This window comes from Falco naumanni, chromosome 17 (genome assembly GCF_017639655.2).
Source record: "Falco naumanni isolate bFalNau1 chromosome 17, bFalNau1.pat, whole genome shotgun sequence".
Taxonomy (NCBI): Eukaryota; Metazoa; Chordata; class Aves; order Falconiformes; family Falconidae; genus Falco; species Falco naumanni.
Genome location: NC_054070.1, coordinates 5,521,896 through 5,545,822, shown reverse-complemented (window position 1 = coordinate 5,545,822; position 23,927 = coordinate 5,521,896). Strand labels below are relative to the sequence as shown.

Genomic DNA, 23,927 nt, shown 5'->3' with positions numbered 1-23,927 from the left:
TGGCGACCGCTGCCGCCGGCGGCCGGGCCCCGCCCCCGCCCCGCCTCCCCGGCGGCGCATTGGGCCGCGGGTGTGCCCGGCGGCGGCTCTGATTGGTAGCGGCACCGTCCCTCAGCGGGCGGGTGCGAAGGGGCGGGGCGGCTGAATGGGGACCGGAGCGGCGCGGTAGTGGCGGCGACGCGGGCCAGGTCGGTGGGGTGGTCGGTGGGGCTCCGCTCCGTGCGGCCCGGCCCGGCCCAGACCCAGCGTTGCCCCGGCCCCTGCCCCCGCGGGTGGGCTGCGGCAGGTGCGGGGCGGCCCAGCCCCGCGGCCGGCGGGAGCTCAGAGGGGCGGTGGCGGGGCCGAGCCGAGCCCTGCTGCCGGCGGGGGCGGCCGGAAGCCGGGAGGGGCCGTACTGGGGGGCGCGGCGGCTGGGGGCAGCGGAGAGGCCGGGAGGCGGTACCGGGAGCTCGGCGTGGCTGCCCGGGGCCGGGCCGGGCCTGGCCGGGTGGGCGCTGCCGTGGGGCGAGGGCAGGCAAAGCGCCGGGGTCGTCCCTGCTCCCCCGCGCCCGCCCCGGGACACCGGCCTGGCCCCGCGGCGGCGCCGGGCGCTGAGGGGGAGGCCCGGGGTCCGCGCTGCCGCGGCAGTTGCCCTGGGCTGCGGCCGGCTCCGGGCGGCGTTTCCCTTTGTTCGCGGCGGTTGTAGCGGCCCGTTGCCGCCCGGGACCGGCCCCTGCCAGCCCTTCTCCGGGCAGTCGGTGCCCCGGGCCGGGTGGGCAGTGACGGGCAGGGCAGCGCTGCCGGGGGACTCGTGGCTGGAGGAGCCCCCGGCCCGGAGCCCGCTGGGCTGTGAGGGGGCCTGAGGGGCGAGGCCGGGCTGCCCGGCGGTGTGGGGGCCAGGGCAGCCAGGGGATCCGTTTAACTGGCTTGCAGGGAGCTACAGTTGGCACACGGTGGCTGTTCAAGGGCTTCAGCCATGTTTTGAACGTTAGTTGTATGGAGCTGCTTCATCCAGAGCAGTGCTTGGCGAAATAATGGGGTGAGGAGGGTCTGGGGGGGCACATGCCCTTATCGCCTTTTATTTCTAAGCTATTGTGATGGCAGATTTAACCACTGCTCATTTTAACCCAGTTCTCTGCAGTTCTGATGCAATGCCAGGTGACATTGTGGATGCACAATTATAAAGCGTATGTTAGCTTTTTTATTATATAAACATGTGTAATTACTTTAACAACTCAAACATCACGCTATACATGCAGCAGCATTTTTTAAAACTTGTCTATCAAGAGTTTTCAAACTAGTCATTTAGTTTCTCATATGAATGCGATTACATGACTGCCCATGCAGGCTCTTGGAAAATACCAGTTCCTCTTCAGGGGCAAGAAAAAAAAATACAAAAGAAGCAAATTCAGGATTATAGACATAGAGGCATTGTTGCATTGGCGTAGCTGTAACCACAGCTTTTGAAAGGAAAGGCCCTCCTTCAGAGGAAAAAAGGAATGACAAGCTATGTTCTTCCTGGTATTTTTAAAAAAAAAAAGTACAAGAGTTTTTAGCCAAGTGCTTGCAGAGCATCTTGACGCTTCCACTTGACAAAGTCCCCTGCCAGAGCCTCGGGCTGTGCAGTGCGCCTGCCCTTTGCTTAGTGCCCGCTGCGCAGGGGCTCAGTCCTTCGCTCAGGTTGTTGAGTGAAGTTTGCTGGCACTGTTGGCTAACTCGGTTCGTGCTTCTATGTATGTGAGCCCAAGCGAAATGTAACCTCTAATGGTTTCATAATCATCATAGCGTGATTCAGGGTGCGGAGGAGCTGCCGTGGACTAGAAACTTACTGCTCTTGTTCCTGAAGTGGCACGTGCCAAAGATAACTTACCCTGGCTGGTTAGCTTGCGTGGTTGTACACGCGCTTAAGCTGGTCCTGATATTTATTTTCAGTTAAATGCTGGGAAGTAGCTTTCTAAAAGAAGAGTTCTATATCTTTCAAGGATAGGTGTCGGTCTCCTGAGGAGACTTTTTAATGGTCCGTAGCTGAAAGGAAGCTTACCTTTAGGCAACCAGTAAGTAATTATCTTTGTTTATGCTCCAAATCTTTGTTTATTGTCCAAAAATGGTTGGTATATCTCAGACTCACGGAAAATATTTATACCATCAGACTAAATAACGAGGTCCTTGCGGTTTGTGGTCTGTGTGATTGGACTCTTCAGCATATTTCACTGACTGTAAAGGGGTAATGTGCCCTGGGTATTTCTAGATCTTGTTTCTAGTGCTGTGAAACTCTATCTGTTGAGTAAAGGTTTTGAAATAATGGATCAGATTCCCCAGCTGATGACTACCTGTCTGTTTGCTAGAATGGGACTGTTTGCAAGGGGGAAAACTGGGTAATTGAATAGGGTTGGTGTGATCTTTTATTAAAAAGTTGGACAAGGGAAGGCACAGGGACGTGTAACTGGAAAGCAGTCCTGGAAAGGTCAACTCAGGAGCCTGTGACACTGGAGGGCCAGGAAGGGATTTGAATTTGGATAGAGAAGGAGCTGCTCACATACGTGCTCATTAGCTGTTTCATCCAGAGATGCTTTTTGTTCTTGTAAAATAGTAATGTAAAATGAATAGAGCTTTTTTCCCCATTTTTCAGCTCCCTAGTATTGAGTGGCCCTAAAAGGGAGCGCTTGGGATGGTGATGGGTTCAGCATAACAAGTGTGCTCTACTGCATTAAAAAGTTCCTTGTAAGTCAGTGCAGAATACAAGTGCAGTTTTGTGCAGTGTTTTTAGGGCAGTAACTTTATTTGCAGCATCTGCTCCCAGTCCGTCACTTCAGCAGCACGGGATAACCTATGCAAACAGAGCAGTGAAAGGGCTGCAACAGCAGCAGGTTGCACACAAGGAAGCCAAGGCTGTGCTGCTTATATATCTTTAATATTACTTTTTGTTATGTAAATGATTGCTGTGCAAACTGTCTCCTGCATTTTATTTCTGTAGGTACTTTTACCCGTATATTTTAGGACAAGGCTTGTTTATATTATTAAGCTGATTAAAGACTATAGCAATAGAGGCATGTTAAGAATAGCATGGCTTATTTCTTAACACTGTGAAGTACAGATCACAATGCAAGTATTTAGAATATAGAATAGAAGTTGTTACTGCCCAGGCTAACAGCTTTAAAATACCAAACTGCAGTTGGGCGTAGCTGTCTTTGGGTTAAAAGTGTGCCATTCGGTGGCTGATGGAGAGATTCAGCTGCACGCTTCCATGTCATCTCTTTTTAAGAGAAGAGCACAGGCGCAGTCACATCGAAAGTCCGCATTCAAAATTTACTGTCCTGGGGTAACGGAGTTAGATGTTACACTTTGTTCTGAGATCTCAAGGAAAAATTCTTCTTTTTAGTGCTGGCTTGTAATGCCACAAAACTAATACAACTTGATGAGTATCTGGCAAAAAAAAAGTTGTTGCTGTTTCTTGTCAGTACCAATTCAGTCTTAGTACCTGCAAATTTAGTCTGAGCAAGGGCTGAGGTGATTTTGAAAATAAGCTGTGCATCCCCTGAGCCTGTGTTCCAGATTGAAAACCTGCCCAGGGAGGTGATGCAGCTCAGGCTTCAGTACCAGCATAAGCATGGTAAATGTTAAAAGCTAAAACCAGGACCCCTCTTTTCTCACCCTGTATGGCTACTTACGTTTTAGCATTAATTTGCTGCTTCTCATACTCTCCCTTTTTATATAAGATGAACAAGTTGTAAATCGCACTCCTTCCATGTGGTCTCAGCTAGCCAGGCTCCCCGTGGTGACAGAACCATCAGCAGATGTACCTGAAACTGAGGGAGATGGTCAGGTTCACGTCCTGGACAAATCTCTGTAGAGGTCTGTCGGCTGATCGCAAAGTGCAGCTCTTGCTGAACTGTGGCCAGTGCTGCCCTGGCCCGATGAAATGTGATTTGAGTCAATATAGTGAGTTTCCTAAATCACACTTTTCTGTCAAGTCTTGATCAGGCTTTTTTGAAGTTATGACAGATATGAATGGGTTTGCCAAACACTCTGCTCCTGTGTTTTCCTCTTGAATGTTGATGGATCTGCAGTAGGGAATATAAATGCAATGCTGACAGATTCATGGTGTCTGGTTAAATTGGCTTTGGAACAGCCATAGTACCCCAGTCATAGTTTCTTCCACTGAGGGGTCCTGGAGCAGCTTGTGTCAGTAGTAAAGCGAGCCAGAAGAGTCTGTGAGAAACGTTACTGCTTTGTGGAATTTCATGTAAAACACTGTGTGAAGCAAGAGCGTGACTGCGTGGTAAGAAACGTGCCTGCTTAGCACAGGGGGCACAAAGTAGATTCTGATTTCTCTTGCTGTGTGAAGGCTACCTGCTCCGCTCTGTAAGCAGAACTTTCTGTTCCCAGCACCTGGAAAACTGCTTTGGCATAACAAGATGGAACTTGAATTTGTGCGTAATTCTCCAAGGCACAGTTATGCAAATCAGTTGTAAAGTAACAGTGACTTCAGAAAAATTAGCGTTGAGTTGAATGTTTTAGCTGGATAGACTTTAGTAAAGGTTAACCCTTTATCATTTGCCACCAGTGAAGTGGAATTTGGTATCTCAGCTTCTTCGTGCTGTAGCATTTTCTGATTGATAGAGAGTGGTAAAAGATGGATTTGACTTGAACCCAGAAAAGTATATTTGATTGTTGTGCAAAGCACGAGACTGTGTCAACGGGTATATTTGTATCAGAGACAAGGATTTAGTCTGTGAAATGATTTCCGTCATTAACAAAATAATTAATAAAAAGGCTTGTCACTAGACAATGTTAGTTAAGTGTATCAGCAAAGATGCGGGGGGGGGGAAGCTTTTTATATGTGCAGTTCAGATGATGGATCTTTGTTTTATGTGGGCAGTAAAATTCTATTTAATAAATGATGGTGATATTGAAACACTTTGAAAGAATAGTGATTAAATGAGTGTTTTTTGTGGCATTGATTTTTTTAAAGCGGTTTGGGCCTGTTCCATTAGTAATGCCTAATGGCATTCCTAGGAAATGCATCACAGCTCCGTAATGTTAACTTTGCCGTTTAAGTTTGTCTCGGTGGCCCAGCTTGGACTGCATTCATCACGGCGCTTCAGTCTTTTTTTCAGTGATGTTTGCAGCTGTGTGATCCAGATGTGTAATTTACAGTAGCATGGCTCTTAAATATCTGTGCTTTTCCCTCTCCTCTTAACTTTGGCTACTTCTTGGTGAATGTTATGCTGTCATATTAGCCCGTACATTCTGCCTACACCATCTGGGTGTGCATATGTTCATGACCCCTTGGGGAAAAGGTGAAAAATGCATCTTCTGCAGCTGGTCTTGGAAGCTGAAGAGAAAATGTTCCCCTTGTATATTGTCCCCTTTCCCCCCAGGGCAATTTGGAGTCCAAAAAACTAGAAGCTGCAATTAAATGGAGATGATACGTCATAGCTTGGAATACCAGTTTTAATGTACAAAGAAATACCTAGTAAACTATGTTCCGTTCTTTTCAGGTTTTCAGGATGAATCTGGAAAAACTCAGCAAACCAGAACTACTGACGCTGTTTAGCATTCTTGAGGGAGAATTGGAAGCAAGAGATCTTGTCATAGAAGCTTTAAAGGTATGTTGTAAGTACCATGATAAGAGACAAAAATGACGACAGTACTGCTATAGGTTCTGCAATGCACTTGGCATCCAAAGTAGCAAAGATTTATTACTGGTTCAGAATACCATCTTAATATCAGTAGTATTAGAATGATATACAGCATTTATTATCTATGTCTTGGAACTCATTATGGAAAGCTGGCTGCCAGAAGCATTTCGGTGTTGAATTACGGTGTTATGCATGTGCTTTCGCCCTTTCTGATAAAGAAGTGAATGTTTCTGCTATTGTGAGAAATGTAAAAGTTCTATCAGACTGACTTTGTTGGTTTTGTTCTTCTTTAGCAAGGAGGCGTTCTTAAAGCAGAAACTGTCCTCTCCAGGAAGGGATTGCAAATTACTTTGTCACACTTGAGGAAAAAAACATGCGTGGCTTTGTATTGTACTAAGCCAATGTAAGCTCGCACTGCTGCTGGGAGCAGCGACCTGCATGATCAGCTACTTATTCTTTCCCTTTGCTGGCACAAGTGTCACCTTCCAGTGAAGTAGATATAAGCTCAAACTAACCCATCAAAAAAGTTAGTTTCAACCCATCAGTGCAGCTGACATCACGGTTGTGTGAGCACATGTGATGGGCCAAGGCAGGGAGAGGTGCTGGAGCAAGCAGGATCTCTTCTTGCAGGGATAGCTCATGCTGCAGGAGGACTGGCCAAAGTGATGCTGGTGTATGTGGTGCTAGCCCTCTGCTTCTGCTTCCCTTCAGGTGGTGTGGGCTGTGGGTAAGGCCAGTTTGCTGTCTTAATGTTGAGCCTAGAAAACACTTAAAAAATGTGTAGTCCATGTGTTAATACTGCGCCTTTTGAAGGATGCCTAGGTGGCACTCAACCTCAGTTAGATGGAAAAAAAAATTGGTATAAATGATGCAAGGGGTCAATTTTTTGAAGAAGTGAGTTGTGACAGGGTTGAATATTGAAGGTGTTTTCATGCTGATCTGTCCCTGCTCGTAATGTTTAAACTTCCAGCTGTTTCAGAAGAGGAACGGCAGCTTGCAGGCCTGGGAGCTGCAGGGACTTGGTTTTCCAGCAAAAGCTTCTGTAGCTTGATTCCAAATACAAACACCCTTTGGGGGTGCAGAGTGAGATCCACCTACAAAACAGTTGGGATGCTTATGTGTTTATTGTTAATTGTTTTTGCATTTAGACGGTCTTTTCATTTTGGAGGAATATTGTTACCCTCTCAAAACAATTGATAGTGGAAGGCTTGGCTCCTCCCTTGGAACAGACTTGGAAATTTCTCCTCTGTCCTGGGATCAGTCTTCTAGTTCTGTCTGGTCAGTGTGTTACCAAAACAAGCACCACTTTAACATTGCAGCATGAAATGCATGTAATGGAGCACAGAGAGACCAAGGGGAAGGAACGCAGCCGCTCAATTTCCAAAATCTTTTTATTGTGTACCTTCCAGTAGCATAAAGCAATTACCTTTTCTGTTAAAATTAAACCTGCAGTTCCCTCTTGCATGAGGAGATTAATATGGTTAGAATACCCTTTGACATAATTTGTCAAGCACTCATAACTGAGAAGAAATCAAATGAAATTGTAACCCGTACTTGATAATTAAGTGGTATAAAATACCAAGCTAATCAAAGGTTAGTGCTATTTTCCCCTTCTTCTGTAAGGGATACGCTGCAGTGTTTCATCTTAAGAATGCAAGGAAAGCTGAAAGTAATAGGAAGGGACAGTAAAAGCTTCACGTGGGAGCTGGCTCTTTCTGCCCACAGCCCTGCCTTCCGAGCACAACCACAGGGGAAGTTAAACCCCTCCAGAACTGGCCTGTGTTTGCAGCAGATGGTGGGATGGTGCAGGTCCCCAGCTGTGCTGTTACTCGGGTCCAAAAGCTGCGTTCAGCTGTGCCGCAGCTCAGGTCCGGCTTCCTGCTGCAGAAGGCTTGCATTGCCCTTTTGATATGTGGGAGGAAAAAAGTCATGTAATGACTTAATCTGGTGGCTGGGCAGAGTTTCAGAGGCAGAAAACTCTGTGCTTTGCTTTGTATATTTATTTGGGATATACAGTTAGAGAAATTCTGGCCTTACTGTGCTTTTCTTTTTGTTTACTGATAGTAACCGTGGTAACAGCTTTACAGTGTTGCACCAGCTGAAATAGTTTGATTGTGTGTGACTGTAATTAAAGGAAAACCCACCTTGATAATCCATTTACTCATGTTTTTATACATATAAAAATGCTGCCTTGAAGGAAGAGCCCTCTAAGGCTGAATTAAAGATTAAAACTCTGCGAGCAATTAGTTTGACTTGCACGTGACGAACTGAGCTGTAACTCACACCGAGAAGGGTCAAAACATCCAGGGCTGGTGGGAGCGCTGGCTGCTCCACGCACAGAGGATTCATCTGCCCGTGGTCTCGCAGCTGTCTCTGTTCCTTGATTGTTACCAACAATGTATTCTGCCTCTGCAGATTCCTTTGGAGGCATGATAGTTTTATATTAAGTGCACGTACATGTTAGAAAGAGGTGGAGTGGGACCTGTACTTTGTAGAGGATTCCACGATCCTTAACAGTAACAGTGTTTTTCTCCAGCAGTTCCCTTAGAGACGTAGATGTCTGGTTAAAAATCAGACGTTTATCTGCCCTTTTACTTCCCATACAGTAGGAAAACTGCATTTCCCCTTGCAGGCTAATTTGACTATCAATTCAAATTTAAATGCTTCTGAACTCTCTGGATGTCTGAGGCAGATCCTTTAGTACGTTATAGGAAAGAACAAACACAGGCAGACAGAGAGTACCTTAGCCTGTGAAACTGTAATTTGATGATAGCGCAGTCTGCAATAATTGATATTCCTCCATGCTTAGACAAAAACATTTAGCATCTGGCATTTAGTAGAGAATATCCATGTGTGCAGATGACAAAGCCTAAAATAGTTTTCTCCTCCCTCGTGGTATCAGGCCACTTGTTGGCTGGCACTGGCTCTCTGTCTCACTGTGTCAAAATCAAGCTGCTGAGCCTGGCTTTCCGGAGACTGCTTGCTTAATTTGTTCTTTTACTTTCCTCCCTTCTCTTCACGTCCCCTCCCCGAATCTTTACCCTTTCTTCCTTGCTTCGTGTTCTCCCTGGGTATCTCTTTGCATGCTGCCTGGAGGCAGCACCCCTCCTCTGCCTGCTGGGATAAAGGGTTTAACTCCTGAGGTTTATTCATCTGGTGCTGAGATTCATATTATAAAGAACAGTTGCCAGGTCATCTTTTTGATGCATCTAGCATATTATGACCTGCCCTTGCTGACTTCTGTACTTCACTTTTTTTTTTTTTTTATGGTTTACTGGTGGTTTTTTTCCCCCTTGTGTATTGTTTTCAGTTGAGTGGTGGGTGTTTGCGATGGGGCCTATCATCTCTCCCTGTGCATTTGCAGTGGGCCTGGTCTTGAATTTTGATGTCCACTTCAAATTGCAATCTTACTTTCATGCATACACAAGATACTAGTATAAAGGATTAAGTGAACAAATTTACTGTATTCAAAATACTCATTTCCAGTGCTTCAGTTTGCTTCCTCTATTTTGAAACCTCTTTGAAAAAAACCTTTTTTTTTGCCTGAAAGTAGCTTCCTGTCCACTACATAAATCTTAATGTTCTCCTCAGAACAGACCTTAAGTCTCACTTCTTATTGTGCTCCTTTTCCTGTAGTTATAATCTTAAGTCATCCCCAAAAACAGATGCTGTCAGAGAGTTGCATAGTATTAAGGGCTATGTTCTCAGTATTGTCATGTAGAAAGTATTGTGTGCGGGAACCACAGGTTAGTCTTCTGAAATAGCACACCAGGAGTGGAAACAATCCAGTGTTTAAATGGGTCTCTATCACTATGTTAGAGCACTTTGTTTCCTGCCCCCTGCTCTTTATATGAGGATTTTCCATACATTAGGAATGAAGTTCTGTTTACTTTTAGAAAACAGGATACAGCTTTCTGGCATATTCTTTTATGTTAATAAGGCCTTAGGCAATTTACACTGGAATAGAAGCTATCTATTTTGTGTTAACGGCTGGGAGCTGGTATTCGTTGCTTTGCTTCTGAATTCAGTGATTCATTCTCTAAAGCAGTATTAATACATTGCAAAATTAAGTGTTCCTTCGTTAGTGGATTTAGAAATTAAGTTTACAGTGGAGTTTCAAAAACTAAGTCTACCACTTGTTTAATAAAAAAAAAAAGTTCAGTAATATAAAACCTTATTGCAGATGCTAGTAAATCTTTCACAGATGGGACAAAGTGGGCTTTTGCATCACTTACAAAGCAGCTTAGAGCTAGCAGTGTTCCCATGGGTGCTGTGCTGTTGGAATGCAGGCTTTTCTTACAGCTTTTCTTGCAAGTTTGGGGAATTTTTTGTTTATTTCTTGCTTGAAGCTGCACTGTTTGCCTATATCTTTTGAAAGGCTGGTTCTCTTCACCTTCTCAGTACCCAGATGGGTGCTGAATGAGGAGCAGAGAGGTGTGGGAATGACTTCCTTGCTGGAATGGCTCCAGCTCTGAGTTTCAGCCATCCAGGTGTTGTCAGGCTCCCTGTTTTAACGGTGACCAAAGTGCAGTTCGTGAGCACGGTACAGTCCCAGGCCATGGTCACAAGTGTGCTGGGAGCTGCACATGGCCACGATGGGATGTGTACTATCCGTGCTACGCACCAGAAGTTCCCAGGGAAAGAAGCTGCAGTTTTGTGCTGCTTGATGTTCCCTAAGAACATTTCTTATATTTTTCAAAGCTGATAACAAGTCTTATGTGGGCATATCTGGGTAGCTCTAGTTTATCTGGTTTGTTCACGTGATATAATGATGGCAATTAAGATGGTTACCGTATTTAAGCAATGTAATTCCTGCTGTGTGGTTCTCTGCTAGGCATTGCTTCAGAGCTGGAGCTGAAGTGAGACTCACGATCCCACTCCAGCATTTTGACATTTATTTTTGTGCAGAGCAAGTGATCCCCACCCCCATTTCCCTTCTCTGTGTCAGTGATTGCTGTGACCTCAGCTTGTCTTTATTCCCAATAACTGTCTCTGGGGAGAGAAGCTAATAAGGAAGTTCAAGGCAGTAAGAAGCTATTTAAAGATTATACCACTCTGTAACATAAAGGAGGAACTTCTGTGCATATTATTACTGGAGAACTGCATACGCAGTAGCTGCAGCTAATTAACAGTGTGTTTGTGTTGTGCCGAGGGTTAAAACCTGAACTCTAAAATTACAGGCAAAAGTAATACTTTGCTTTGTGTCCAAAAAAATACTTGAAACTAGTCTTGGAAATTCCCCGTTTGATGTTCCAGTAAAACAAGTTGTAAAGATTATTGAAGGCAGAGAGAAAATGCTGTCACATAAACAAGGTTTCAGTAAAAGGAAATATTTTATTTAAAAAAAAAATTACACAAACAGGTTATGGGAAACATCCATCCCAAAACAGTCTACAAATCCCAAGAGGGAAGAGTAGCTTTTCCCTAGCAAAGTGAAGCCTTTGCTTTGCCTACTTGCATGGAAACATCTCTTCAGGTGTGTCGGATACTGCTTCTGCTCCGTAAAATCAGAATTGCCTCTTTTCAAACAGACTGGCACTGGTCAGTTGCCCTAACCAGAGCTAAAAGCCAGCCAGTTTAAAGTGGTACCCTCTCTGCATAAGTCTAATCTTTCTGATGGTTGGTTTTGTTTTTAAGAATAGTTAACATGCGTAGCTGGTTCCTTTTTTGAAGAGCAGCAGCCCAAGCTTAAATGTTATCTTTTTTCCTGTTTGGGAGGACAATTTGATAGTCTTCAAAACTGCTGAATCGTCCATTTAGCTGCTTTTGGGGTTTGAATGTTTTGATAGGAAATTCCTAAGTCCACATATTTGAGACAATACAGGTGGAGGTACTAAATCAGAAGATCTTGTAATTGCAGAAGATTGCATCTTCTTTCATAGCACAGTTGATGCTGGAAGTATGCACGTCATCTCTGGTTTTCCAGATTAAATTTTCCATTCCTGAGTTAACAATGCTTTTTGTAACCCTATTTCCTTATTATTGAAACTTGATTTCCTGTGCATTTATGTGTTTTAATAGGTTGATACTGGAATCCAAGTTGATTTTTTTTTCCACTTTAGGCTCACTAATAGAGTATTTCTCTTCCATCAAGTTGCCTTGTTTTGAAAGTTGAACAAAAACTGTGTTTAAGACTGAATTCCAGTTCAGACAGCACAAAATCAAAACTGTTGGAGGTGTTTATAAGTGACCTCCAGCAACAGCAGAAGTTGAGTTGAAGCATCAGTGAAGAGCATAAGCCATGGGAGAAGTCACTTATGTATGTGACAGTTCTCAATACCTGTATAAAATAAGCTGTGTAGATTATGACACTGTGACTTAATTTTAGAAGAGCTGTCCCCATCACTTTAGTGACAGAGGTGGCTGCTTGGAGGGACCCGTGGCACAGAGGTATCATGGGCAGCAAACTTGAAAAATCCCTATTTGCATTTCCAAGTGCCTGGTGCCCCAGATGGCAAAGCACTGGACTCTTTTGTAAACTAGATGGGTAGGATGAAGGATGACCTGTTTAAGACTTTTCCTCGTCTAGACAACTTTAATTAAATGTTTATGCTCTGCTGGCTACTGCAGAAGAATAGCTGGACTTCAGAAAGCTATTAATGTTATGATAGCCTCATCTGTTTGTCATGCTAGTTCAGGAAAATACTTAATTGCACAAAGTAGCAAGGAAGAACTCATTGTTCTTTCTCGGACAGGAAACAAACCACCCCACTGAATTCAACAGGGTTCAGAGCCCAGTGCTGCAGGAGCGGGGGAAGAGCATGGCTTTTGTCACACCTTCAGTAATGCAGAAAATCGAAGGTTATCAGCAGTGGGGTGACATTGATGCCAGTTCTTTAAGCTTTTATTAGAAAGAGCTTGCCCAGAAGTAAACTTCTCAAGTGACCCTCCCATTTGCTTACATGGATAAAGTGCTGGTGCCCTTCTGACAGGGTTTCTCCCTTGTTTCTGGGCAGCAGTAGAGTGACCGGCCCTGGGGTGGGATGGGTTTAAGGGAAGAATGGCTTATCTGTCAAAGCAGTTAGGCCAGCTGGATGAACATCCCAATTTGTATTTACAAACCTTTAAATGCTTGGGTCACTTAGGAATTCTGTACACACTTATAGTGAGTTTTGGCTGAGTCATTTTTATAAATTCTTCAGAATAACTGAAGATTCCCTGCCTCTCAAAAAAAAAAAAAAAAAAAAGGGCAGCCAGTAGTTTTTCCTGTGATTCATTAGACCAGGCACTGGCTCATTATCTGGGGCCACCCACCCATTTCCAGGGCTGATCTTTTCCTTCCTTTTTTTTTTTTTTTTAATGTATGAAGTTAGAACAATATCTTAAGCTTTGATCAAAGTTATCCACCATTCCTGGTGGATATTAACGGTAAAGAGGGAGGTGTATTTGTGAGTGTGGGCTGTTCCTCTGTGTTTGTTTACTGCAGGGGTTAAAATACAGCTCCAAACCAGTATCATAGAATGAATGTCCCGAACTGGGTTTGGTCATGTAGGAGATATGGAAAGAAAAGTACTTTGTTATGGGGTTTTTATGCATCTTGTCAAGGTACTGCATACACTTCTCCCTTTGAGAGTAGAGGTTGACTTCTACTAATATTTATTTTTTTTTTGTGCTAATCACATGGTTGCATCTTAGAATATAGGCCAGACGAGCAAATTTCATCAGCTATGCGAGTAAAGCAAAGCTTTATTGTTTATCAGTCCTCTGACCTGTACGGCTCAGTTACAGCAGTCTGCTTGCCTGTTTCAGTGTATCCGCAACAACTGGTGCGTGGGGCGATGTCTAGAGCATCACTGTGGCTCTTGTGTGCTTGCGGGAAGTGTTTGCATTTTCAGTACTTTGCGTTTTTAGTTTACTGGGACATCAGAAAACAGCCTTTCCAATAAATACTGGCTTCCAAGGCACCTTTCCAATTTAGTCAGTCTTTCCTACCTAAAAGATGTGCTCTAGCACTCCCATAAGAAATGGGTAACACTTTGCCATTGAGAGTTTGCCATTCTTGTTAGCCAAAGGGATTTCAGAAGAAGCAAGCAGTGACTGGCACAGTTTTGCTCTGTATTCAAAGTAGATTGCTTGTTTTCCACCCTGCGACAGCTGAATGCCATTTCACAGCATCAGCAGAGTCAGGGCTTTGTGGAGCTTGAGCCGAGAGCCTTTCACCCACTGGGAAGAGCTACCGTGTTTAATGTGGAATGGCTTACTTCCTGTTTATGCTCGTAGGGATGCCCAGATGTGAGCAGAGCATACACAGAAAGCCGAACCACACCTGGTGACCACAGGCAGCATTGGTTTGGAGCAGTTTCTGGAGGCAAAAACATGTCATGTGTGCTCCGTCAAGTAACGTGCAGCTAGTATCACAGCTTTCCTCTGTAGGTTGCACATGCTTTGCTAGTTAAACATGCTAAAGTATGCTTGAAATTAAGCTCCTTTAAAGGTGACGGCACATTTTGGTTGAAGGTGCTGGAGCTCACTCCTGCATTTCAGAGAAAGGTGTTGTAGGTGACTCGTCCAGAGGAAAGCCCTCTTTCTCAGTGGCCTCACTAGAATGTGCCTATGCAGAACAATATGTCATCACTTACACACTCTAGTATGAATTACCTCTTAAGGACTGGTTACCATGACTGTAATGAATCAAGAAGAGTCCAAATTTAAACCTCAGATTTGGAAGAGTGCATCAGCTCTGCTGTGCATGGGATTGTGCTGTCGGTGATCGGCACTGGAACAAAACACTGTCACAGGCTTTCACAAATGCATAGCATTTAGCCTGTAACCATTTCAGTTGAAATTGGTGATTAAATTTCTTGGAACCAAGATAGATCAGCTCTGAGGACTCTTTTGAATCCAGGCCTCGTTTCCCTCTTACGTCTTTTTTGCATAGATATCTGTTTTCTTTTGGTTTCTTATCATGGTGGTGAACATGTAGAAAAATATCCGTGTGTTTATGAAGTTTAGTTTTGTTTTTTAGAACTTCATGGGAGTGATTCAGTAGGATGAGGCTGTTGGTATCCTAAAAAACACATTTCCAGCTGGAACGGCTGATTCTAAACACTGTAGATGGTAAAGCCTAGTTTCCTTAATTCTTACATATCATCAATAGAAACCTAATCATTCTTATCTTTGTTCTTGAGAAACTAAACCTTGTTTAGTCTGGATGGGAACATTAAGGATTTTTATTAACAATTTATGGATTTATAGGCTATTGCAAGAACTAAACTCTTTAATTGCTCAACATGAAATTCTTTGGTGGTGACATAGTCAAGGAAGCCACACAACAGTAAATGATTAAATCTTCTGTTGAGCAAGAGTTGATACTTACATTCCACAACGGTGTGAAAGGAAAGAAGGTAAGTCATGGACATAGATGGCAGGTTGCTGTAGTATGCGGATATTAGACTGATTATATTGTGGAGATGCTGTGTTTTCAAGCAAGACTTTCCTTTGTTTCTAGTTTGTTTGGGGCCACTTGGTTAAAAGACACTGTTAACCGCAGGGTCAATGAGGAATTAATCGAGCACATGCTTCATGTAACTGCCTACAAATAGTATGCATTTGCTTGTGTTCCAGCTGTGGAAATGCAAGGGCTTTTGCAAATTTTTTCAAGATTTGAGTATCTTACCTGGAAAGCAGGTGACTTGTAGGAGCGGTTGTGAAGAGGGGGGACATCCATCAGTGCAGCGCCAGTTCAGCCTGTGAGAGCTAGGTCACTTGCATCTATTTGACCTGTCTAGATTTTATTGTCTCTTATTAGGGGGAAAACATCAACTTTTGCCCATATAAGATGTATTAATGAGCATTTTTATTAGCTTGGAGCCTAGCTGAAACCTTAAAGGTTAACTGTTTTGAAATCCCTTCTGATGATAGAAGGATTATTGTCCTCGCCATACACTTAATTTTTCATAGTCTTAACTTACTCAGTTGGAGTCTGCTATTAGAGGAATAGTACGTGCACCTAGTAAGTGGAAAAACATGAGGTTGGTCTCCTTGTTGTTGCTCTGATCAGAAATGGCAAGGGCTAGGTGGGCTTTGGAGATCACACAGGTGACATGGACTGCCCTGCTGTTCAGCAGGTAGATCACTTTAATTACTGTCTCATGTCGGTTAACCAGGGACCTTTGATGTGACACTTGTGAGTTTTTCATGTCTGAATGCTCTTACTCTTATAGCAGGTAACAGGATATGAATCGGACTGTGTTCAGATCTCTTTATTTCTAAATGGAAAACTGGGGAAGAAGAATATTGACTACAAGGTACTTTTTTCTTTAGCTAGTTTTCTATTTTAAGTATATTGAAATGCAAATTTGTTTTTGTATTGCAGGCCCAGCATAGAGACACGTTCCTCGAAGAACGCTATGGGAAGTACAACATCAGCGATCCATTAATGGCTTTGCAGAGAGATTTTGAGACCCTGAAAGAGGGAAATCGTGGTGAAAAGCAACCAGTATGCTCCAATCCATTATCTATTTTGAAAGTGGTGATGAAACATTGCAAGAATATGCAGGAAAGAATGTTATCCCAACTAGCCGCTGCAGAAAGCAGGCACAGAAAGGTAGGTTTTGCTTCAACTTCAAATGAGATATGCAGAAGTTAACATGTTATCAAAACACAACTATTAACTTCAGCAGAAACACACCTTGAATGTTGGTAACTGAAAGGGCTTTGCACTTTTGTTTAAACTTCTTACTCAGTACAGTACACCTGGTAAGCTTATTAATGGTAATTCCAAAATTGGAAATACACAGAAGATGTTTTTGTTAGTTCCGTTTTTGTATGTCCTAGCTTATTTACAGCTGGAAGGTATAGTGCCTACCAAAATGTAAGAAAGGATTTCTGGAAGAATGGACTCTCAGCAGACACGTTGCTGTTCTGCCTGTGACTTGTTCTCGGTGATTGTTGAAGAGCTGGTACCAGGTGGTTATGAGGCTGCACCTCCTTGTGCTTTCCTAAGGAAGTATGGCATCACCAAAACTATTTTTCACACTATTTGGCCTCTTTAATAAAGCCCCTATTACTATTCTTCATATAATAGCTTTAATGTATATTGACAGCAATGAAGTGCTTGGTCCACGTGTCAGACTGTGTGCTCCCACAGAGGTTTGCTTCTCTGGTATACATACCGTGGTGTGCTAGAGGAGCATGAAGCCACACACAAGCCTGAGAACAAGAGTCTACTGAACTCTGCTTCTTGGAGTCTTGCTACAACATACTGTCTTTATGTAACTAGTTAGCTTTTGAAAAAAGAAAGCGTTTACATGTTGTTGTCCTGCAGTAAATGTAAGCAAGTCAAAATGATGGAATGTATTTGTCCCTGCTCTGTAGCCAGGGCAGAGAATAATTGCCCAAGAGTGTATCACTGGAATCTGCGACTGGGAGGAGCCCTCTGGAACATTCCTGCAGTCACCTGCGTTGCAGCACTCTATATTAACCTCTTTGCATACTTCTTTTCTACCTTAAAAAACAATTGGGATTTTTGCTTTTACTTGCATCACCGGCAGACTGAGGTGGTGCTGTTAGCGGGTGGCTAGAAGCTCTCTTCTACAATGTCAGATCTGGGTGTGCTTTTGGCTAGTGCCTGTGCTTGGGCCAATACCGTCCTGTATTTTTTCAAGTATGTCACTCTTGCTTTGATGAAAACTTACTAAATCATGTACAAAGATCTCAAATACAAGTAGTCATGTTCTGTTTCTAATCAAAAGCTTCAAAGTTGAACCCTCAGTTTCATTGCTCATCAGCATGTGGTTAAAGTTTATTTTCCCATGATCTGGTTTGATGGGGATAAGGTAGAGCAAGTTCCTTTCAGTCTGAATAAATCTGATGCATTTCTGTTGCAGAAACCTTACTATGACGTAAGCAGCCAACTTGACTTTACATCACAGGCACCATGCTTGGAGTTACCTTCAGCTTTTGGTTTGTCCTCTAAGTCACTGGAAGTAACACCAAGGCTGTGTGTGTCACTTCTCAGCCAAGTGTCTAGCTAAATCGAGTTATTAAAACAAGATACTTTCTTCCCCTTCTCCTTCTGTCCTTCCTGTCTCCTTCTGTAAAAAGTTTCCTTGTGCAGTTAAAGATATTTAAGCATTGTTTGGAAGCTTAAATTTTGGAAAGAGTGAGGAGCTGCTAATTTCATGATGAGCATGTGTTGGGAGAGCCTGGAGTTTTGGTGGTGAGATACAGCAGAGTCTCTTGGAATTTTGTATTCTGGCTTTTTTGTTGAGTTAATAGAATTTCAATTATTCATGTAATTCAGCGTTAAAGCTGAAGGAGCTCCTTAACTGGGTCATTATGGCAAGCAGTTTCATTTCAAGAGCTCATCGTGTTCTTAAGTGGAAGAACAAATTAATGTTCTTTAAAATAAACTTTGCACTGCAGTCCTCAAATCCCTTGTAAGAAACTGGGGGAGAAGCCTGTATGCAAGTTACTGCTGAAACCGTAGTGAGGATCGTCTTGTTTTAATTGTTAGTGCCCTGTGTCTCCTGGATGCAGTGCCTCTCACCCTGCTGTGGTTTATATTGATGGTCCTGCCAGGAAATTCTGATGAGGGCACTGTACAATCAAGGACGGATAACATGAATTTTCAAGACTTTTGCAGTTTGAAGGAAAAGTATGCAATTTAGCTTTTTAATATAAAATGAAGATGCAACCAGTGTGAGGTTTTCTTAACTTCTTTCACAAACTGACTCAACTATACCAAATAATAACGTAGTATTGTAGCTTGTCCAAAAGCTGCTTTTATGTTTGGTTTGGGTTGGGTTTTTTTTTTTGAGTTGAACTCAGATGTCTGAGGCTGCGGTGATTGCTCTCCCATGTCATTTGGCTTTGGACCATGTGTGAAGGTGCTGAACTCTCCCTGCCTGTAAGTGTGCCTGGGTGTCAGGGTGACCCGTGTTTGTTTGGCAGGTGATACTGGACCTGGAGGAGGAGAGGCAGCGGCACGCCCAGGACACAGCGGAGGGGGATGATGTCACCTACATGCTGGAGAAGGAGCGGGAGCGGCTCACCCAGCAGGTATGCTTTGGTAGCTGGTAATCACCCAGCCCACCGAAACCCCAGGCTCCTGGGTGGTGACCTCAGTAGTGATGTCTAATTGCACCTTCATGTTGAAAGAGTCGTAGGGACCTCCCGCCTCTGTAAGGCACATCATATCTATATGAAAAACAACTGTAATTTTTCAGTGTTTTGGTAGCTGAGCAATGCTAAAAGCTATTAATAAGCAATCAAACACTTTGAAATCTTACTTCAGCCTGAAATCTGAGAAGTTCCCAAGAACAGGGCTGCACTTAATGATAGGGCTCTCTAGTACTCAAAATTTAGAATAAGTCACGAAAGATCTCCTGGGTGTGTTATTCAGAGATGATGATAAATATTTGAGCTTTCTGTTACTCAAGCGCTGTAGACTTTATTAAACATGCATAATACATTGGCGTTTTTAAGTCTAAATGCCTTTAAATGGCAAACAGACAAAGCAGTAAATGAGGTGGAAGGAAGCCTTGCTTGTTCAATCAGCGCATGGCAGACTGGGTGTGTATCTCACTAAAGGTCAATTGCGTTTCGTACCTGATAAAACTACTAGTAAATAATAATTCTTAATACGTGCAGCCTGAGTCATTGCAAGACTGTCTTGCTGATGCCTGGGGCAAGCGCCTCTTTCTTAGCTGTTGCGATCTTTTACTGTGTAATTTCTCCAAGATGTGTAGTAACCCCATTCGGTTTTGGGGCATTACACTTCATTTACTTTCAGGAGGTTTTGTGGTTCCCTTCCAGTCTTTTCTGTTCTTTTCTTTCAGTTGGAGTTTGAAAAATCCCAAGTGAAAAAGTTTGAAAAAGAACAGAAGAAGCTGTCAAGCCAGTTGGAGGAGGAAAGGGCACGTCACAAGCAACTGTCTTCCATGCTTGTAGTGGAGTGCAAGAAAGCCACTGCCAAAGCAGCTGAAGAGGGACAGAAGACAGCAGAACTGAGTTTGAAATTGGAAAAAGAGAAGAGTAAGGTGAGTAAACTGGAAGAGGAGCTGGCATCCAAGAGGAAGCGGGGTTTACAGATGGAAGCACAAGTAGAAAAGCAGCTCTCGGAGTTTGACATTGAAAGGGAACAGCTGAAAGCCAAGTTGAACAGAGAAGAAAACCGTACAAAAGCACTTAAAGAAGAGGTGGAATGTCTGAAGAAAGCTCTGAAAGAGCTGGAGGTTTCTTGCCAGGAGCACAGTCCTACCGAGCCTTTGCAGCCAAGCCCCTCGGTGACGTCCAGAGGTGTTGCAACTGATGGTCCCACAGTGAAGTCTGTGTCTTGCCAGACTGAGTGTCTGCAGGCAGACGGAGCAAATCCTGCCAGCACCAGCAAAGCTGTACACGCTGTGTTTCCCAGCCCTACTACACCTACTCATTCCTATGCAAAATCCAATGGTCATTGTGATACAGATGTGCAGACAGGTAGTGAGCTACTACAGACAAATGCAGCAGAGAGCCAAGTTCAAAAGGAGAAATCTGCTGGTGCAGCCTCAGAAAACGCAGTTGAGAATGGAAGTTCTCCTGTCAGAACAGAGTCACCAGTGCATCTGATGTCCCAGCTCCCTTCTGGTGGGGTCTCCCTGTCTCCCAGCAGCACAGCTGCCTCCTCTTTAACCCCTTCTCCCTGCTCCTCACCAGTTCTGACTAAACGCTTAGTGGGAGCTTCAGCAAGCAGCCCTGGTTACCAGTCATCCTACCAGGTGGGGATCAATCAGCGTTTCCATGCAGCTCGGCACAAGTTTCAGTCTCAAGCTGAGCAGGACCATCAGTCAAGTGGTCTGCAGAGCCCACCGTCACGGGATTTGTCTCCTACTCTAGCAGATAACTCTGCCGCCAAGCAGTTGGCCCGCAATACAGTCACTCAGGTCCTTTCCAGATTTACCAGCCAGCAGGGACCTATCAAGCCTGTCTCCCCTAACAGCTCACCTTTTGGCACGGACTATCGAAATCTGGCAAATGCTGTGAGCCCCAAAACCGAATCTGGTCACTCCTCAAGCCCTGGTAAGGTTTCCAGTCCACTGAGCCCATTGTCTCCTGGAATCAAGTCACCAACCATTCCCAGAGCAGAAAGAGGGAACCCTCCACCCATTCCTCCAAAGAAGCCCGGCCTCGCTCAGTCACCTGCTGTTCCTACTCCACTAACCAAAACCTCTTCCCAGGGATCCTCTCTGGGTGCCCCCATGGACGTGGCAAGTAGCTGCTCTAACAATGCTGTAGTGTCAAATGGCAAAGACATTGAGATACTCCTGCCAACCAGCAGCTAGTCTCCAGAAAATGTGAATGTGACATTCCATGGCTTAGCATCCTAGAGCTAAGACGCTGTTTTTCCACTCCATGTTATTTATTTCCATAGTAGCAGATTCTGTCTGTATAAAGCATTTAGTATATTTTTTTCCTCTTTTAATAGGTAGGAAAATATTTTTGTTTATGAAGAAACCTTAACTACAGCTATACAGTAGCCTCAAAATGTCTCATGGTAACAGTCAAATCGTTAGAGATAACAAGAACCATAATCATGTGGTGGGACCTAACTATCAAACTCTAATGGGACTGAAATGCTACTTTTAAATTATGCAGAAGTAACTTTTGCAGACTTTTTACTCCAGATGAACATTTTATAAAAAGTGCCTGAACTAAGCCTGCAATATGAATGTGATTCTCTGAAAAAGGTGAGGAGGGGGACCATCTAGCTGCAGAAACAAATTATTCTGTGAGTCCTGAATGTTGAAACCAACACTGTTTTGCTTTTTAGTTCTTTCCATTTGCTGAAATAAGTTAGCAAATGTGCTACGAATTCTGCAAGGTGACCACCAGACTGGTGCAGCCAGCCACACTTTGTCCTTTAGGACATAGCTTCTAGCTGTTTGAGGAAGCACAACATAAATTTATTGGGGTAAAATCTAACCATAATACAAACCAGATAACTTTCCTCTCAGTATTCGTTGTCCATGTTGTTCTTGCTTTCCTGTAACAGATTCTGCAGAGACACCTGTGTGCTTTAAATGGCTAAACTCTGGTTTCTGGTGTGTCACCTTGAATTTTCAAGCTCTTCAAGCATTCTACTGTTGTGTATAGAACTTCTGAGAAAAGGATCTTGCTATTACTTGACAAAGATCAGTTACTTGAAAAAAAAAAAAACCAAACCAAAACACTAGTCCATATGATACAGGTTTTTTGCAACAGTAACATGGGATCATCTATAAACAAAAGCAATAATTTTGTTCCTCATCTCTATCTGTTGTCCAGCTGACTTGGATTTTACCCACTAGTTAGCTATGGGATCTTGTTTCCTTGGCTGCAAATATGGAACAAACCATTACTGTTGTGTGATTGAATATGTATATATGTGTAAGTAGTTTCACACACATACATGCTAAACACGCAGTGTATTAAGAGAATCTTTATCTATTCTTGATGTTCTGCCTAATATGAAGAAAATGTGGGAATTCATTGAGTTTAAAAAAATCACTTGGGAATTGCCTAAGTTGAGGCACATCAGGTGTGTGAAAATTATTTGTGCCCAAGAGGGGAGAAGCGACAGATTCTGGCACAGAAACGTTTGCCGCAAGAAGCGCAGCACTCGCTGCAGACGTGCTGCCTGTGCTGCCCATCGTATGGCGGCACCGCACAGTTGGTCTTCTGAGTCACTGTGGCGAGAAATACAAGACAAACGCACCACAGATCAGTGGCAGAGGCTGAGAACACAACCCTGAGTTAATTATCTTGGGTGTTGTATGTGAACTGATCCTAAATTTAGAAACTGGACCTGCTGCTCAGTGTTGTTCAACGTTCAGCAGTTCCCTCTGCAGCAGCATCACGTTTACACAGAGCACAGCTTCCCACTGCCAGAGACGCTTTCTCCTTTGTTTTTCAATATTTAATTAGACAAAATACATCCACCTTTATTGTAGGAAAGATCCCTGCAGCAGCTGGGAGGATGCACTACTGTACATGACCTGATAGGTTCCTTCTTGCTTTGAGTCTTGTTTGGGAGGACATCAGAGCACTTGTGCTGCTTTGAAGTGGCTGTTGTCTGAAGTGGCCCTGCTGTTCCCTCCCACACAGCCATGGCAGGTATTTAGACTAGAACAAGAGGTTTTTACAGACCTTTTAGTAGCCTTTTAAATTGTGGTATTATGTGCTATTATTCCTAATCCAGTGGAATGGGCTGTGTACTAACAGTACAGTAGGGAGACAGAGGCAGCCTAGAGATAAATGGGCGGTGACTTGTTTGGAAGCACATTTATTACTGTTTTAACCTTTTTAGTATCCACAGCAGATTTTTCGTCTTGATGAGAGTAATTGTAAAAACTGATGGGCAGGTGGATTTTGGCCCATGTATCACTTCCAATTCAAAAGTGAGGCTTTTGTATACACTGCTTTAATGTGTTTCTTTGCTTTTACATTAATCTAAATAGTATTATCCCCTTTCTTTATCAATAGCTCTATATAGAGAGATATACTATGATGAAGCCTATTAGGAAATGCACTGAGTACTGTTTCTTCTGAAATATAATATGGGAAGGGGGTATGCAAAAGAATGTATTTTTGCTAGTAGCCTATCTTCTGAGAGAAACTTAAGCACAAGATATTAAAATGGATCCAACTAATTCAGTAAGACATTTAGAGTTAGTATTTAACTGTTGATGTAGATTCTGTGTGGAAGCAACTAAATATTTCTTCTATAACTCACATCTGTTATAAGCAGACATTGTTGCAGAGTTTGTCACTGGCTAATGGAGTATAATGAAGTGCAAAATGTATACACTAGTATTAATTCATTAACACTTGTAAATTTGTAAAGCCAAATGTACCGAGCTGAAGTCTTTAATCATTTTTATAGCTGATGGCATTAAACATGTTAAACATTCATATTATCAATAAAGGATTTTATTTTTCAGATGTGCAAATTGCTTAAGAAAGTGTTTGGAGTCAGGACCGCGCATGGATCGAGGCTGCTAGGAGGAACCAGTCAGTCCGGCTGGTGGTAGCTGGGCATCACTGTTCATGTGGAAACGGAAGCTTTAATGCTCCCTCTGAAATGTCAGAAGAAAGCCGGTTTCTTTGGAGCACGCTAGATAATGAGCCGTTGTGCCTGGCTGCCCTCTGGGCTGTATGGCTTGTCCACCTCCCCCCACCTGACACTGGTGCTGTTGCTTGGGAGCTGCTTTCGCACAGCAAGCTCCAGGCCGCTGTGGCTTTTAGGCGTTTTTAAGTAAAACCAATTTTCTTACAGTACCTCTTTGCCACAGCGTTACGATACTGAACTGATAATACTTTGCAGGTATTATACTAGTAAACACTTTG

At 43.5% G+C, this 23,927-nt stretch overlaps 1 protein-coding gene across 1 annotated transcript; it reads left to right on the top strand.

The window, feature by feature from the left end:
* The first annotated feature begins 80 nt into the window (after positions 1-80).
* Positions 81-23,520, top strand: CTTNBP2NL (CTTNBP2 N-terminal like). Its single transcript, XM_040616623.1, has 5 exons — positions 81-188; positions 5,481-5,588; positions 15,937-16,167; positions 18,516-18,623; positions 19,403-23,520. The coding sequence occupies exons 2-5, from the start codon at positions 5,490-5,492 to the stop codon at positions 20,882-20,884; spliced, it is 1,920 nt and encodes a 639-aa protein (XP_040472557.1). The 5' UTR covers positions 81-188; positions 5,481-5,489; the 3' UTR covers positions 20,885-23,520.
* The last annotated feature ends 407 nt before the right edge of the window (positions 23,521-23,927 follow it).